The following is an 18,565-nucleotide window of genomic DNA, read 5'->3' on the forward strand; positions in this document are numbered from 1 at the left end:
CTAGTTTCAAATGCCTATAAATGACCTTTCCAAAAATAAATGTAAAAAAAAAAAATTAGTAAGATTTCATATTCCACTGTATGTTTGGTTCGATAATTGAATTGGAGTTTCTCCGTTAATACAGAACCTGCTTACCTCAGTCAGTCCCTCCCGGATGTTGCTATGTTTTGTATGGGATTGTTGCGGCCTAAAATTACTAGTTTTGCAGCAACCCTTTTCAAAAGTTGCACATTTTTAAAAAAAGTTTATATATGCCATAACACGAACTTAAAAAAAAATATTTGGAAGAGCTGCACATAACTTGTCCCAAAAAGGCATGATTTTAAGATTTGGAGTGAAAGTGACATTTTCATGCACCTTCTTGAAATATCCTCAATATAAATCAAATCATGTCAAAGCGCAAAAGAGGAATTCCACACTGGTCATTCAAATTAACATGAACTGATTACAAAGTAGAAGCAAATTCTACAGAACGTCTCAAAAAGGTTTTTGGAAAAAAAAGAAATGTGAAAAAACAGGAAATGTTATTCTTTAGCTTTCATGCTGTCATCTCATGAGCTCAGCTTTCAAGAGACATTGTGAAACAGTAAGTTAAATTATCAAGGGACAAAAGGAGTTGGTTAAAATTCAGCCGAGTTGCAGTGATTGGTGAGAAAAGAATGAAATGCAGAAAAGGTGAAATTTTGCTGTGACTGTTGAAAATCAAAAACACGTGCCAAATTTGCGAATGATGACTGCATTTGCATTAATAGTTGCAACATCTCAACTTCCCTGGAGGGACTGGGTAGCGGGCGGCTCACTGGTGGAGGACTTGAAGAGGAATCCCACATGGGAAAATGAAAGCTCTTTTTTTCCCTCCAAAATAAAAGCAACACATTCAGATTCATGCACAGTTTGATTTCATTCGAGTTTGATTTCCAATTTTTCCACAGGCTGGATGAGGCTGTCGAACGGACCGGATGTGGCCCGCAGACCATTAATCTGCAGGACGAAGCGGAGGAGAAGCGGCTTCCTGGTCCCCAAAGATGTCGGCTGTGTGGGAAACTACAGGAAGGCTGAGGCCGACCGACGAAACTACATAATCAGGCCTCGCCGTCCTCCCGGCTCACGCTTCCATCGGAAAGCAAAAGAGATCACACGGCTCTTTCATCGCATCTACTGTACGCGCTCGTAAGCAGGAAACAGCAAAAAGCTGCCAGGAATCAATAGCAGCATGTTGGAGGCACTGACCATGAGCTGAAAAGTGCTGATAATAACGAATAAAAACTAATACTGTACAGCATTGTCTGAAGGAGCACTGCTGGTGCACGAGTGCTGAGGGGGGCTGCTGCACGGCGGCGCACATAAAAGAACTTCATGAAAGGATTCTGTACAAAGATGAAGGTGTTTCCTTACCTCAGCTCTTGTCCTACGAGCTCAATGGGAACTGAAAGAAGAAAAAAAAAGGAAGGAGAGGAAAGGAGAAGGGGGAGAACAAAGGTGAATGACTGCTCAGAACGCAGCGCTGCTAAAAGAAACCCAGATCAATAAATCACAAATGCATACGAACCCCATGAGGATTTTCTCACAGAGGCTTACACGCTGCTGAATGTGTGATCAGATGGGGGGGAAAACCACACCTTCCGAGTTTACTTACACGCATACATATATATTTATATCTAAACATACACACATCAGCACACGTGCAAGATCGAGCACGAAACAAACAATGCAGTGTAAAATCTGGCAGGTGGAAACACACACACACACACACACCCACGCACACACACGAGCGGAAAGCCTAAATCAGCCCACTGCTGCTCAGAAAGGAGGCGGGTTATGTGCAGACTTCAGCAAGAAAACAAGATTAATTGTTACACTTTAGTTATCATAATTGAGAAAATGAAATTAAAAAGCAAAAAAAAAAAAAAAAGTGCCTTCATCAGTAGAAAACAGGACTTCTTTCAGGGGCAACTTATAGTAATTGGCTCGAAAACATAAATCAAGCTGTGCTGGCGCGCAGCACCCTGCTCCAGGCCGGCCGTGGGGCATCGATTGGGCGAGTTGAGCGATAGAACGAGTTGGGAGAAATATCCTATTTTCATTTGGAGCAAAATAAGAAAACAATAGCTTCCTGGAGAATTCAGTTTGGGCTCTGATATCACATGCATTAATCACATGTCAGAAACAGCCTGGGTAGCTGGCTAATCCAAAAGCAAAGAAAATAAACACTAACACACACAAGCTTCTTATTTTTGTCTGTGTGGGTGCGGGCGTGTGCGTGTGTGTGTGTGTGTGTGTAACATTTCAGTTTCTCGGTCTTTCATCATGTGGTTGGAATGACTGGACGCCTTCTTGCACTCTGAATGCTACGTGAACTGCCGCTCTGCTGTCTCTCTTCAAAACATCAAACACACACGCACGAGCGCACACAGTTATGCACAAAAGTTTTATAAATATGTGCGTAATAGACACTCATTCAAGGATACACCATACATAAATTACCAATCTCTTGTGAAAATTCCTAGGAAAACATGAAAACGTGCACAGGATTCCTTCTAAACGTCAGAGTCACAGCTGAACTGATTTGAAGACAGCTTCCTGTTTCTGTGGCAGATGTTTTCCCACATTAACGTTTTGCATTGTCTTTTTTGTAAAAAAGGATTTAGATCCAAAATACAAGGCCTCAACTCTTTTAGAAAATCTTTACACGCATCAGGCGACAGAGATGGCTAACAAAAAAAACTTGGATTATATCACCTTCTCATCAATATTGTTTTATATTAGTTAATATAAAACATTAGTTAGCAAAAACATGTTATGACTGTGGTCATCTGTTGTAGTAGACTTACTTACATAAGCTTGATACTGCAGCTTGAGCCCAAGTTTAGCTAGTGCTACACAAAGTGATGTAAAAAATTGGGGGAAATGAAAGAAATCGGGTTTCTACAAATGTTGCTTCAAATTCCAGACTCTTCCAGACTCAACTTGGTCGACTGGAATGAACAGTTAGACAGTGGAAGTCTGGAAATACCAATATGTTGTCTTGTTCATTAGTTATCCAGTGATTCCGTACTGGACAAGTAGAAACAATAACTAATCTTCGACAGCAGCAGAATGTCAAACATCTGGATTATGATCCATCAAACATGTCAGAATAATCTAGAAATACGCATGGGCAGAAATAGTTACTCCCTAAGCTAAATTTTGCACAAACTCTTCTACATGGAACATATGCAATGCACGCAAACAAAACCAAATAATCAGTCAGCTGCAGTAGATGAGCGGAGGATGTTAAGATGTGAATCAGGGTGACTGAATGTGTATTTAACAGCTGCAAAAAAGCTTGACAAGGTGGAGAGACGCTCCCGACGCTCACCTCTGATTCCCTTTGACCGAGTGCGAGTTCGCTTGTCGTCACCCTCCACACTCATCTGGGATGAAAGGAAGAGGCAAGAAGGGGTGGAAAGAGAAAAGCACACAAGGGAAGAAACGGGAGGAAACAGAAAAAAGAGAGAGAAACAGACAGTCAGTGGTTAGTTGTCGAAAAAAGCCTCCAGAGTTCATTGTCTTTGTGTGCTTCAAAACAGCTGCTATAAAAAGATCCGTTCAAAATGTTCCCGTTCAAACACAGATGAAGTGTGGCGCTGACGCAAAAGAGGCTGTCGCATCTAGACACTGGTGTTCACACACACCGCTGCATCGCCACGGGAAAAAACAAAAACAAAACAAAAACACACTTAAAACATGCTAACATCATGTTCGCTTCATCACAAATGAGGGTTACATGGAAAACAAACTAGGAGCACCCACCCACCCCCCGTCGCTCCCCCTGTAATTTCCTGCTTCTGAGTGCTACTCATGATTGTGGCCTGCGCGGAGGCAACAGGCGGCGCCGGCGCAGGGGGCCGCGGCCCCTGTAAGCAGGGGGGCCGCCGACAATCATAACTACGCTGAATATAATAATAAAGCGAAAACACACGGGCCGCTGTAATAACCCTTTTAAGAAGAGGAGATGTGTGTGTCTGTGTGTGTTTGTGCCTCGGCTTTTAAAGCCACAAAGGAGCAGGTGTTAACTCTCGTGCACACACCCCTACACTTACACACACCCGCACGCGTGCACACGCCGACTATGGACCACACCTCCTCATTGCTACCTCTCCACGCTTAGGGTTCCTCTATAAAGCTATCAGATGCTCTCTAGACACAATGGAGCCATTAGCTTTGATTACTGGACTCTGTTTTTGTATATATATATATATATTTCTGCTCTCCCTTCTTTCTGTCCCGCACTTCCTTCTGCACGCTACCCGTCTTCAAGCCTTTCATCCCCCCTACAGACATGCCGGCTTGCCCATCCACTTAACTGCTTTGTAGCTCCTCTTTAGTCAAGTTGGCACAGTCACAGTGGGATTCAAACATAGGGTCTTGGTTTCTCTGAGTCGTTTTTTTTTCTCGTCTTCACCCTATTTGGCAGAACCCCTTTCCTGCTAATAGACTACTTATGAAAAGAAGGAGTGGACGAAGGATGCAAGGAGGATGAAACAAGCTGTTGTTCTTGTTAAAGGCTTTTCTTCGCCCCTGACTCCCATCGAGGGTACATTCATTAGCAGTTGGCTGAAGGTACAGGTGCAGCCCCCAAGCCCCTCCTTCCTGTTCCCCGCCTCAGCCTGCTCCTCTCAGGCCTCAACGTTTTCCATCAAGCTACGTCGCTTTCTGTCCAGCCACTACTGAGCGCTTGAGTCCTTCTGAGAGAGAAGACAAGTGTATCATAGTTATTTGTGAGCTTGTCATATTTGTTCTTGCGTTCAGCCCAGAATTCACTCTAGTGTCTAAATGTGGAAGGATTGCCAACTTTAAAGGCATAACAATGGATTATTATTATTTTTTTCCCATACAAAATCACATCTGTTTTTAACAGATTTTTGACAGTCATAGATATTTTTTACATATGAAGAGCAGCTGTCTGTCACAGGATGTGGTGACCATGCCCAACTGAAAAGTCGCCAGCATTAACCTTAAAGCAATAACCGTAAACATTACTTCTGCTAAAGCTAAAGCGCAATTTCAACACTGTACTTAGCTTAAATTAATGCTAATATGCTAAATTCATGCTAAAAAGCGCTAAATTCAACCGTTTAGCAGGTATTTGTTTAATTAACATCAAAGTGTTGCATTTTTGTATTTCATGTGAGTTTTGTTTAGCCTACTCATTTCTTTGAATAAGGTAAACAATTGATCAATAAAGATTATTTTTTTAAAAAAGAGAACGTGAGGAGGGAAAACACAACAATCTTCACCTGTTTTGAAATATGAGCAACAATGTAAACTACTAATTACCTGAAAAGTTCTTAACAGCCGATAAGCAAAACTTCAGCACAGATTGCAATGTTTATTCAACTGAAGGTTTACAAAACAGCCAAGTGAATTTGTGCTTTAATTTCTATAAAAATTAATTTGGGGAAGCTAATTGCCCTTAGCAAAAAGTGATTAAAAGTTAGCAAAAAGCACTAAATAAAAAATGAGCCCCTCTTCTACAGCATTAGCGGATTAGTGGAAGTGTGCCGGCCACTGCGACCAAATTTAAGATCATTTTCAAAAATCTAATTGACACGGCTCCATTATGATCTCACAAAATGGCTTCAGGTGAAAATAAACGTGTAACTATTGCATTTTAAGGTACAGCGGAGGACGTTAGGGTTTGGGGACGGATTGTCTTCCAAACAGACAATGACCCAACTTCACACCACCAAACCTACGTACGTCATGAAGCCTCAGTATGACAGAAAATTTGTGGAAAGACAAATTTTTAGAAAAGGTAAAAAGAGATTTTTTCAGCAGCAGCTTGAATTTCATGCTGCATTATTTCTACTTTGCTGCAGACTTAATAACAAAGTGAACTTGTGTGATAAACAGGCCCGATTCAGAATGTATACTTGAGTTGGAATCTTTCTTTGGGCTTAGATTGAACTGACTACTTTTTTCGTGTTGTGTTGTGAATTGCTGCCATATAAATAAACTGAACTGAACTACATTGATTAAAATGAACTCTCTAAGCTAATTCAAGTTCATAATGTGAAAGCTGGGGGTCCACACTAAACCTAACCAACATGGCCACCAAAAAGTAGTGATAATTGTGGTAAATCGTCCCGATTTCTGTCTGTATGTCATTTGAAGCGTCTGACGGTGCACAGTGTCTGTTTTTGCAGAGTTTGAATGTGTGAAATGTAGAGAAATGCGTTGTTGTTGTTCACTTCAATTCCTTAAAATTGTTTATCCATACTGTTTTTCAGTGTTAAAATGGGAACACAGTGATATCGCTCCAATATGGATGGTGGAGAATTCTATTGTCACCTTGCCATTTAGTTTTTGGGGTTTTTTTTAAGTAAAGCAAGAAAAAATATTTGAGCTGACATTCTAGTCTAAGACATATTTTAGTTTTGGCAGACTACTAGAAGAATAACCAGTGTATAGATAAAATGACAATAAACACTCTTCAGCCAGCCAGGGCCAGTTCACAGCTTGGTCAGCTCTAACCAGTGACCAGCCAGTTTGAAACTCAAAACCTTGAGCTTTCTCTGACTGGTGAATGGATCGTGCCTCAGCTCTACCAGGCAACAATAACACTCTTCAGAGCAGATGCTGTTACTGAGCGTAGAAGACTGAAAGCGGTCTAATTTCAGCAAAGTGCATAAAAATGAAATCAGAAAAGAATAAAAACGTGTAAGATGTTATTTAAAGGGTAAATTTGCTGCATGTTCAGATGACCTTCAAATAGCTAGTAGTGTGACCTCTACAGGTAACAGTTTGGCTGAGATGAGTATCCTTTCGGCCTCGATCTGCCAAGGAACACACAGGATCTAGAAATGGTGGTAAATGATTAAGGGCAAGAGTCAGAGCTTCTTATGCTACTTGCTGGTGTAAAAAAAGCTAAATCTAAAACCACAAAATCATTTTCTTTGTTTTAAAATAACACTGATGTGTCTCAAACACACACAATGCTGCTTTTCCAACTAATGTAAAGTTCCTATCAAGTGGGCTATAAAAACATATTTTGAATGGTCTCTCTGCATCTTCCTAAATCACTGTACTTAAAGAAACATCTGAATCGACTAATTTCTATTTCAGTGACGTTTATAGACATCCCCTGAATTTTAAAATCCTCAGTACTAATACACTGAAAATGTGTTTATCTAGGTACATTAGCCATTACCACCTCAAAAACCTAAAACGGACAAATACGTTCTAAAAAGCTTGAAGATGACCAAGAAAAAGGCTTTTTGGTTATAACAATTGGCCGTTTCATCTATTTAAAAAATCCTCTGTGATGAATATGAAAACTTCGTAACCAGTAGGGAGGATGCCGTTCGGTTCGATTCAGTTGATTTATTTAGTGGCAGTTCACAGCATACATCACCGCAAGGCATAAAAATAAAGTCTAACAGGTTAAACAAGGGAAAATATGCTGCAGAACCATTTTAACTGGCTGAATGTAACCACAGGCTAACATAGAGGAGGATGTTTATGATAGATAGAAATTCCAGCTACATAATAAAACATATTGCACTGTTGTGCTTCTTTTTCCCTTCCTTTGCGTCCTCCTTACATCGAGAGTCACCGGGTGAATCAAAACCTGGACTGAAAAGGCCTCCTGTTGCTTTCATGTTTGTGTTACCATAGTTACGTACATTCAAATAGGTAAGCATATCAGAGTTCTCTTCTCTTTCCTGTCCCTTTTTTTTCCCCTCAGTTCCAGCTCATTAGATTAGCATGAACACAAATTCACAGCAAATAGATCCCAATGCAGACAGGCAGGCATTCACCAGGATCTCTTTCAAAGGCCTCCGAGTGTTCACAACTTGTCCTTTACAGTCGTTTAATTAGAGCACACCGACAATGAATGCATATGGGAGCACAGACGGCGCGGTCAGTACGGAAACCGGGAGAAAAAGGAGTTTGTGTGCAGAACCTGCTGTAGGTCCGTGCATGTCATGTGCTTTAACGAGTGTGAAATGTGCAGAGCAGCTGCCAGGGGAGGTGGGTGGGGGGGCTGAGAAGAAAAAGAAATAGGAGGAGGAGGAAGAAGACGCCGCTCGTCCCTTCAGGCTGTGTTGTACATTATCAATTACGTCCTTCTTTGTGTGCAGCGGCCGGAGCAGGAGGGCCTCAGCTCTGCTCCCGATTCTGACAGCTCCATGTAAATGTCTGGCTGGGGGGCAACGTCTTCACAGAGAAGGTCACCCTCCATCCCCTGGTGCACGTAAATGACTCTTTTATCCATTTTCGGGTTTACAACAACTGATGAGGGGAAGGAGGCAGGTTAAGGTGGAGAGAGAAGGCGGAGGAAGCTGACCTGCGGACAGCAGCTGCCAATTAGAGCAGAGCTTCAGAGCCTCCATGTCGGCGAACCTCTCTGCACTTTCACCCTGACAGTTCACACGAGGCAGAGCAGATAGGGCGGAGGAGGGGAAGGGTGTGACGGGGGTGGGGGCAGATGTCATGTTACCCAACTTGTATGTGAAAAAGAACGGAGCAAGTGTGACCACACAGTGGGTCATATGTGTGTCTGCCGTCAGAGGTTTGCCATTTACAGGCTGAGTCATCCTGATGTGACTCAGGGCTCAGAGTTAAGCCTCTTCCCGCTCTGATCCGGGGTCAGCTCATGCTGCTGTCGTAAAGGGAAACAATAAGAGGAGGTGGAAGGCCCAGCGGTGAGGAGGTTCTTTATTGATTATTAACCGTGTCTCCTTCAGGATTAAAAACATACATTTTTCTATGAGCTAAAACCAGATCTGATGCAAAGTCAAGAGTCAGTTCAGGAAAAGAAACCAATTGGAGTACTTTAGCTAATTAGAGCAGCAGAGTAAACGGTGAACTATTAGCTGGAGGTTTCCCCCTGATGTTCAATATTTACACTTCCCACATTCAGTGGTGGGCACACTTTTACTAATCCGATAATGCGCTAATAGCGAGATTTTTTTGTTTTATCTACTGCTTTAACCCATTTCCTAACTTTAATTTAGCCTCACCTAAATTACTGTTATTGTTTTTTGGGGTAAGGGATAATTTACTTGGCTGCTTTGTAAACTTTCAACTGAATGAAGTTCAACATCTGAGTTGACATTTTGGTTATCGACTACTACGAATTTTTCACGTAGTTAGATGTTGACATTCATGCTCTTATTTTGAAGTTTGAAGACTGTTTACGCAGCAGTTCCGTTTCCTCTCCTGACATTTATTTCAGACAAGAAACATGCAAGACCATAGAGAACAAAATATTAAACAATACAATATCCAAGAGCATTCTTAACATGTAAATTGTAATGTAAAAATGAAATTGGTGCTTGTCTACACTCTTTCAAGTGTAGATATAATATTAATTGATGTTAGAGCTTCAGCATTAGCCTCCGCTAAATAGCATGATAGCCTTAGCTTACATATGTATATACATAGTTTGAAGTTACTCACAGTGGGTAGAGAAGCCATAAATTTTATTCAGGAACAATGATACTTTGTGATGACATTAGTACGTTAAAGTAAAGAGTATGGTGTAGTAAAAATCCTCCACATTCTTGCAAAGTTAGTTAGGTAAATGTAACTAGTTCCTACCACTTCTGCATGTCTATCGCTGAATGACTTAAAACGAGCCAAACTTAAAATCTATTCGGATACCGTGGCATGACCTTCAGTGGGACGCTCATCCTTGAAGACCATCCAATGTGGCTGAATAAAAAGAGGAGGGCAGAATTCCCCCCACAGTGATGTAATAGACTAACTGGCAGTTATCATGAACACAGTCAATGGCTCAAGGGTGACACAACCAGCTATTAGGTTTAGAGGGCAATTATTTTTCGCATGGGAGCCAAACAGGACTGCATTTGATCATCTTTAGTTAAAAAATGGAAACAGTTTGACTGCTTAAACCTGGACTGGACAATTCAATACTGCACAACAGCGACGTCATAAAATACTTCACCAAAGGTAGAAAAAAAATTACATAGGTAATTTTGTGATTTTCTACATTTCCCTGTAAGAAATATTACAAATGTCTATTTCTGCTTCCTTAAGGTTAACATTTGATTTATTTAGTAGGGTCAGGATTTTAACGGGTTAAATTTGATTAATTAAATATGCAGATTTTAACATGTTAAAGGTTTTTAGCACAATTGATCAAAATTTTTTCTTGGGGTGTGCTGTGGTGGCGCAGGGGGTTAGCACGCCCCACGTTTGGAGGCCTTAGTCCTCGATGAGGATGTCGTGGGTTCGAGTCCCGGTCCTGGCGACCTTTGCTGCATGTCTTCCCCTCTTTCCTGTCTGCCTATTGTCGCAAAAAATATGAGCCACAAAAACTCTTTGGAGAAAAAAAAAGTGTTTTTTTTTCTTTTTTATGTTGTCTTCTTACGTTGCTGGTAGGCCAGTAAATCTGACGACAACAGTGACAGAGCCGCTTCTCTCCCCCCCCTACGGGTTAATTTCTGCTTCAAAAACGGACCTGATGGGACGCTTGGAAAGACTGTAGTTATGTTCAAGTTGTGCTAAAATGAGTTAGCCTATTAGAGAAGCTATTCAAGCCTAGGCAACAACACAGACATCGCCGACGCTAATGTCAGCGTCCACATTCCTAAAGAAGTTCCATGAATGATCAGGGCTTCTTGAAACACTGGAAAGCTGAATTGGTAGAGGAGCATTTAGGACCAATCTGATGGTTGAGGAACCTAAATAGCAGATTGAAAACTATAAATATCTTTGCTGTTAAGCTCATATGTCTATTTATGCAATAATTTAGCAGCACAATGAGTTTTTTAATTGCAACTGCTGCTTATTTTGTCAAGATATAGTTTTCAATTAACAGCGATTAATTCATTGCAGACCTGCAATTAACGAGATTAACCATTTTAATAGGAGTCAAAGTAGTATTTATACATAAATGATGCTCATGTTAGAAGTAGAAGTAAACAAAAAAAAACACTTTGAGACAATGGCCAGCTAATCCAATGCTAGCCCCTGCACATTCTGACTCTTGGGCTAATTCTTTTATGTGTGACCCCTGATGAGGCGTTTAAAAGCAGCACCTCTCACTCCTCGGTTGTGGCAGAAATCAAACCCAATCAATAAAAGTCATCTCTTCAGATGAACCCGAGCCATCAGGGGGAAGCAGAACTACTTTTACAGAGCCCAGGGGAAAACAACACCCCCACTCCTCCTGCTTCCAATCCCCGCCTCCACCCCCACTTCAATCCCTCCATCTCTTTGTTGGATGCCCCCTCTCAGTTGCTCGGCTCTGGAAAAAAAAAAAAAAAAAAAAAAAAAAAACAGGGATCAGGTGTTTAGAGAATCCTTGAAATGGTGGCAGCGGGGGTCAGACGTTTCTCCGCTCTGCTGATAACGCTGAATATCATTGCCTAAAAAAAAATAAATAAATAAAAATATAAAAAGTATGAGCCGCTCAAGGACATCCTTTTGAGATTTTTTTTCTTCTTCTTCTTATTGTGAGTCCTGTAAAGTGAACTCAGCAGCAGGAAAAAGCTGAGCTGTGCTGAGCTTAACTAAACCGAGTCGGAGCCGAGGCCGAGGCGAGGGATGGGCGGGGCCGGGAGCCCAGCAGAGATTTGATGTGCTGCTTGATTCATGTACCCCTCCACCCCCACATCCTAACCCAACCCCCACACTGCAAAATAACAACACCCACAAACACACACGACCCCTCCTTCCTCCATCCGAGCCAACTTTCCCCGCTGAGTTAGGGATCAGGGAAATGCCCAGGAAGCAGAATCAGCTCTGGAAAAGAGGGCGTTGATGGGTGTGGTGAGTGGGGAGAATAAGGTGGAGGGGGAGGGCGGGGAGGGGCAGGGAGGGTGTCACTCACCATGATTGGTCGACGGCTCTGCAGTCTCTGGGAGGCCTGACAGCGGCTGCTATTCCTCTCGCCTCGTGTCCACCGCTGGTTCACCAGCTCACCCCGAAACTCATTTTCTGAAGGAGAGAAACGAAGGAGGGGGCAGGACAAAGTGAGAGGAGGGAGGAGAATACAGGGGGGTGAGGGTGAGAGAGAGGGGAAAAAATATGTAAAATCATCAGCATCAGTACCAGTGGATTGGGTTTGGGTGAAGGGAGAGTAAAGTGGAGGGGGTTTTATTAAGTGGAAGAGGAGGAAGCACAAAGCCGTCCCTAAGAGCCACAGCTGGGATCCCTGTCACTTCGCTATTAGAATCAATCAAACCTGCACATTTTGATCCAGCTTTCCGAGGCCCGTGTATGATTAGAGAGAGGGTGAGAAGAGGGGGAGCAAATCACACATAAATCAAACCTTTTTCTTTCACCCTCTCACCCCCCGCCTCCCTGTTGTTGTTTTGTTTCTTTTTCCTCCATCAAGGTAAAAGCATTGGATCCAATCTTTGTGATGCCGTCCCAGGAGAAGCAGACTCTCTGGTTCTAAAGACACGGCGGACTGGAGGTGACGAATCTAACAGCCGAGCTGCAGCTTTAAGTTCAACCAAAGTGCAGTGCATTACACTACGAATGCCCAAGGCTGAACTTTTCAACTAATGCAGCTTTACGACACCTCAAACACACACACTCTCTCTGTGCGCGCACGGGTGTGCGCGTGTGTGTGTGTGTGTGTGTGTGTGTGTGTGTGTGTGTGTGTCATTGCCGTTTTCAGGCCCAGCTGGTGCTGTGAAATCCGACTCCTTTTCGGATACATCTCCACCCTTTAGCTTCACCCTCTGGAGGCAGGTGGGGGCTGTTGTGAAACAGGAAGTGTCCTTGAGTTTACACTCAACTCTGAGCAAACAGAAACCCAAACAGAGCAAAGTCTGGGTCACTCTGTCTCAGAAGTTCATCAAAGCTGCAGTATGTAATGTGTGTAAAAGAATATATATATATTTTTTCCATATTTGTTAAAAGTGTCACCATGTTGTGACAGTTTGCTATGAGACGGACAGTCTTGGAAAAGATCGATCACCTCCACCTCTTCCCTGAGTTCCTGTTGCCTTCTGAAGAAATGCACCACTCCTGAACAAAAACAACCAATCAGAGCCAGAAGGAGGGGCTTAGCGCTGTCAATCAACCCCATATGCTCCCTGCTCAACGTGCTAATGGCGCAGAAACAACTTACCGTTACAGGAAAACCGTTTATCTGCCTTCATCATTGGCCATGCTAACTAGCCTGACATAGCCTGGCAGGCTATGCTAGCTGCAGCATAGCAGAGAGCAAGGGAGCAGTGCCACACAGGATGATTGACAACACTAAGATCCACCTCCGGGCTCTGATTGGTTGTTTTCAGTTAGCACTGGGAGAAGGCAGAGAAACTTAATTTTTTCACAGGGAAATTTTTTCACATAACTGTTTTGTTGACAGTTTCAACAAAATTGTAAGCATCACGTGGTTTATAAAAGCTACATATTGCAGCATTAAAGCAGCTCATTGTGAATTATTCTGACAGAAATTCCTCCAGATTCCAACTTTAAATGCCATGATGTTGCTTTCTGAAGCACTCTGGCATTATGAGTGGGTAGACGCAAACCTGTCCCCCTCTGTCCTCTGTCTCCATTATCCCCCCCCCACCTCCCCAAATGTCCTGTGGCTGAACCTAAACTGCAAGATAAAAGTGGGCTGATGGGATTCTGTGGGCTCTCTCCTCCCTGCCTCACCTCAGCACTCTTCAGAAAACGCTTGTTTATCAACTTTCATCTGCCAGCAGAAAAAAAAAAAAGTGATTACAGCAGCAGTACTGTTGGTCTGCATCTCTATCTCAGCTATCCGTGTCTCCGCAGACACACAAACCACTTTATTACAGAGGGAAGGGGAGCATCCATCCGGCCGCTCCACGTTCAGCTGGGATGCCGGGAAGGTGAAAGAGGATTTTTCAGGACAAGTAGCCTCCGGCTGTGACCGCTTCTCAGGTTGCAAACGCATGTGGACATTTCAGAACGCTTAAAATCACAGGAAAAGGGTGATGAAAAGTGATCAAAGTGACCCCTCCTCTGATTTTTTATCTCTGGTTTTATCCCGCCTCTGTGCTGACAGGGAGACTAATCAGAGTTCCTGCTTCCTGTTGGATCACACGCTGCTCACCCCCACCTAAAAACGTGCAAAGCTCATTATTTTACGGTGAAAATTGGAGGAGCGCGAGACAATTAGCTGTTCGCTGGGGGAGGCCCGGATCGGGAGGTGGGAACGATTGGGAGACGAATACAAAATGAGGGAGTTTTAAAATCAAATCCCATTTTATAAAAAGACAAAATGTGTGAAACAAACGCTTCGGCTTTACTGTCGATCCAAACGAAAGAAGAAAAAAAAACCCCGTAAACTTTAGGATCAAGTAATGCTATTACAGGAGTGGGGCTTACTCTGCTGGGACAATGGAGCAAAGAGGCCTAAATCCAGAGTTAGATTAAACAGCAGGGTGTTCAATCAGTGACAGTAATACCGCAGGCCCAGATATACAGGCCTGCTCCTGTTCAGCAGGATTTACAGACAACTTTGTGTGATTACAGCGATCCACGCAGCAGAGACGGACGGGGCCAAAGGTGGGCTTTGTCTTTGTCAAAAAGCATGAAAGAAACGCCGAGCAAGAGGTCAGGAATGACTTTATGATGCAGAGTCAAGGAGTTCAAACACCATCATCAGGAGGTGAGTTAAAACAAAGAGCAGCAGATGTCCGATTTTTTCAATTATAGGATGATTGGAGGGAGGCGATGGAGGGGCCTGGGGGCGGATTTAGAGGAAACCCCTTCGGGGCTGTCGTGACCTCGGTATCAAATGTGTCACCAGAACACAAACTGTAAGAACGAGCGTCACGACTCATGCATCAAACATTTCTTTAAGTCTCAAATGGATCTTGCCTTACTAGTCCTGCCTATTTAGTAGGACTTCTTTTTTAATTAGCGTTCTTTTATTTAAATCAATTCCTCTTTCAGAGCTGAGGCATGAAATTCATTCTTCCCGTTCTTTAGATTGCGGATGCCTCCTCTCTCCGTTGAGAGCGTACGCGCGGTGCGACCCTGACCTCTGCCCGTGTTGCTTAGATTCTTGATACAGGCTCCGGGAAGAGGAGGGTGCAGTTTGGCCCCCCGCTGCTCTTCCACCGTGTTTACGGCCCTCCCTCCTCCGGCACCTGCTATCCTCACTGCCGCATTCTTTTTAGGCCCTCACAAATAAGAGAAGTCTCCTCTTATCACAGGAAAATAAAACAAAACACAAAAAGGGATGCAAAGGAGAAACATCTAGTCTATACTTCACTGTTACGGCCTCCTCTGACAGCATAAGGCACCGATAACCTAGTTCTGTAATCCCCCTCCCCAAACTAGGCTACACTATAAAAAGGAATTTTGCGAGGAATTAAATACAGACAGATACCACTAAATTAATTCGTATGTTAAAAAAAAAAACTTTTAAAAACTGTCTTGAAGTAAAAAATTCTACATAAACATTTTTAAAAGAATTTCATGGAGGATGTCAGTCATGATTCTCATTTGTTGTCCGACAAATAACAACAGGCTAATATGTTTATATAAGATGAATTAATATGTAAATTACGCAAAGTTAACAAACACCATGAGATTTGTAGGTGAAACAGATTCTCTCTTGGAAGCCATTTTTTTGAGTTTGAAACAGCTTTAAATGGCTTCCGAGCGCTAACGCTAAAGTCAAGCATGCTAGCACAATCAGCTTCGGGTGACTTCTCTTGACGTTTTTTATCCGTTATTTTAACAGGTTAAAATCTCATTAAGATTAAAAACTAATCTTTTCAAGGGAGTTCTGGTCAAGAGGCAGCAAAAAAAAAAAAAACAATACAAAAATGGCTTTTAAATGCTGCCACTAAAATCTAGCGTGCCAGCAAGATTAACTTCAGTGTCTTCTCTTTAGACTTTTTAAAAATCTTTATTTTACCAGGATACAATCCCATTAAGATTAAAAACTCGTTCTGTCGTCTTCTATTTTTAAAAGAAAATGACAATCGATGAAAAAAAAAAAATCAGCTTTAAGAACTTCAAGTTTAAGACACTAAATGAAATAAGTTCAGTCAAAACCTGACAGGGAAGTCCTGACATGACAAGACATGTCCTTTTGAAAGTCGAAGGTTGCTGAGTAGTGCTAGGTTAGCCAATATGGCTGCTGCATACAAAGAATGCAGCTGCAGCTACAAACAGCTTTTGCACATTGGACAGTTTGTGTCTTGTTTTGCACACAGTACTGTACAACTTCTATTTATGAAAATGCTTCTTTAAAACAGGAAAAAACTTAGTTGATAATTGTTATAAATGTTAGCGATTAGCACTACACCCGCATTGCCTGCTGCTGGTGGTTATTGAGCCCAGTGGCACTGATTGAATGGCTGCAACGTAGCTTAACAGCATCAGTGTGTGTACAGAGATGAATGTCTGATTGTTGTGTGAGGCACTTTGGAGTCCTCAGACTTGATAAAGTGTTGCAAGTACAGGCTATTCTCTCCTGCTCTGACCTTTTTTTTAAATTATTGTTTCTTTCTATTCAGTTTGGGAAATCAAGCCAGGTGAAAATGGTCTTAATATTTTTGTTCCTATTTAATTTAGTTCAATAAGTAACTTTTTAGTTATGTATTTAACTGTTTTAGGCCAACCACAACTTTCTTTTTTTTTTGTTTTCACCTACTCTGCCCAATTAAAATAATTTTAAAAAATAATATATATATTTTTTTCTATCTGGGTGGAATTACAGAAAAAGTTAAATTAAGGTGCTAACTCGACACATTTCTTGTAGAATTACAACATTTAGAAACTGGTTAAAGGGGAAAATCGGCCTAAAATTTCACCGCAAACAGCAAAAACATTACAGCAAAAGCCTCAGAAATAGCAAACACCTGGTTCTGTTTATTTACCTGGTGCTCTAAAACACTCAGCTGAAGTTTTTTTTTTTTGTTTTTTTGTTTTCTTTCCTGCTGGGATGGACGGCAAAGTTACAGAGCACGCGGACATGACGCTCCGCGCATCCTCATCCTTCATCTCCTTCCTCCATCTTAGGACGCAGGTGCTCTGACAAACCACGAGGCGCACACGGAGCACATTAAGCGGTCATGTAAGCAAAGCAAGAAGGTGGGAGGGGGAGGAGGAGGAGGAGGAAGAGGAGGGGGAGATAGGAATTAAAAATAAAAGATCCCAATCTGCACAGAGCCGCTGAATCGCTTCGGGAAAAGCGCTGAAATGAGGCTGCGCTTATTTCTGAGGACTTTTTTCCCCCCTTTTCTCTTTGAATCTGCGCACTATGAAAGGCGGCTGACATTTGAAGGGACCAACTCTGTGGGGTTTTTTTCCGCTGCAGAAGATCAAATGGCCAACCCCTCCCTCCCTTCCTCCGTCCATTCATCCATCCTTCCTTCCATCCGTCCGTCCATCTATCTGCATCTTTACGCTCAGCATCCTAACATCGCCTATAATCGGACGTACGGCTAACAGCGGGGAGGTCAGTCGGTCGGTGGAGACATTAAGGGGGGAGATCTATTCCCGGAGATCCGGAAGGTGAAACTAGAGGACGGGGCGCACTTCAGCTGCGACCCGGTCCGATAAGTTGGAACAAAAATGTGGTGCGTTTTTTTTTTTTTTTTTTTTTAATTATTATTTCTTTATTACACACAGAGGACGCTTCAGCTGATAAACTGTGAGCAATAAACACGCAGCGTCACCGAGCAACTGGAGAAGCAGCGCCATGCTTCCTCTGACTATTAAACATTAAAAGCTTCAATCTATTCCCGACAAGACGGAGCCCAACACACACTAAAAAATAATAATAATAATAATAATAATAATAATAATAATAAAAAAAGAAAACATTAACTTTGTTTTGCTCTAAGTTTTAATTCTGCGCCAGAAATGTAAAAATAAATCAAACAGAATCCAACATCAGTCGGGAGAAAAATCCACGTCCCCAAACAATGATGCGGACAAACATGAAAGTTATGCAAAAAGAGCCCGCTCACATCTGATCATCAAACACACACACACACACACACATCCGTACACACACATGCGCTTATTTCTAGTTACCTGCATCCAATTAGATGTGTTGGTTTAAGGTCCTCGCTGCGCTCTGAGAGTTCCGCCGCTGCTCAATTTGTTCGCTTTAAAAGATATCCCAAGTAAAGATTTGTAGACAGCAGCTATCCCGTTTCCAAAGATGCGAGGAATGAGAGGGGGGGGAGCGGGAGGAAGGTCGCAGCGGCCTCTCCTTACGCAGCGCATCGGCGCATGGCTCCGCATCCACGCGTTAAGATGTTTGTAAGCAAAAACATGGCTTCATTTGCCTTTGTCAGCGAGGAGGAAGGGGAGAAAAAAAACGTAATATTGACTTACCTTTCCCTCATGAGCCATTGTACCACCCCCCACCTCCCTCCCTCCATCCCGGCCCCTCTCCGCCCCTCCGAACCTCCCACCCCACCCCACTCCAACTCCTCCCTCCGCCCTTTGCCATGACATCACGGAACTGTAGTAAAACCTCCAGCATCACATGGGCAGGGCTTAGGACCCCCTCCCCTTTTACTACACACTCCCCCCCACCCTCTCTCTCTCTTTTCCCTCTCCTCCCTTTTTAGACTTTCTCTCTCTCCCT

The 18,565-nt window shown here is 42.7% G+C and overlaps 1 protein-coding gene across 8 annotated transcripts in view; it reads right to left on the bottom strand.

Moving 5' to 3' along the window:
• Window positions 1-18,323, bottom strand: part of myt1 (myelin transcription factor 1) — a 58,898-nt gene extending 40,575 nt beyond the window's left edge. For all 8 annotated transcript variants that reach the window (XM_023333203.1, XM_023333185.1, XM_023333199.1 and 5 more), the window contains exons 1-4: window positions 18,004-18,323; window positions 11,846-11,952; window positions 3,359-3,413; window positions 1,396-1,426 (exon numbers count right to left, since the gene is read on the bottom strand). In XM_023333203.1, coding sequence (XP_023188971.1) covers window positions 1,396-1,426; window positions 3,359-3,413; window positions 11,846-11,848 — 89 coding nt within the window. In that variant the 5' untranslated portion in view covers window positions 11,849-11,952; window positions 18,004-18,323. The remainder of the gene's footprint in view (window positions 1-1,395; window positions 1,427-3,358; window positions 3,414-11,845; window positions 11,953-18,003) is intronic.
• Window positions 18,324-18,565: the final 242 nt, after the last annotated feature.

Source organism: Xiphophorus maculatus, chromosome 1 (genome assembly GCF_002775205.1).
Source record: "Xiphophorus maculatus strain JP 163 A chromosome 1, X_maculatus-5.0-male, whole genome shotgun sequence".
Classification (NCBI taxonomy): domain Eukaryota; kingdom Metazoa; phylum Chordata; class Actinopteri; order Cyprinodontiformes; family Poeciliidae; genus Xiphophorus; species Xiphophorus maculatus.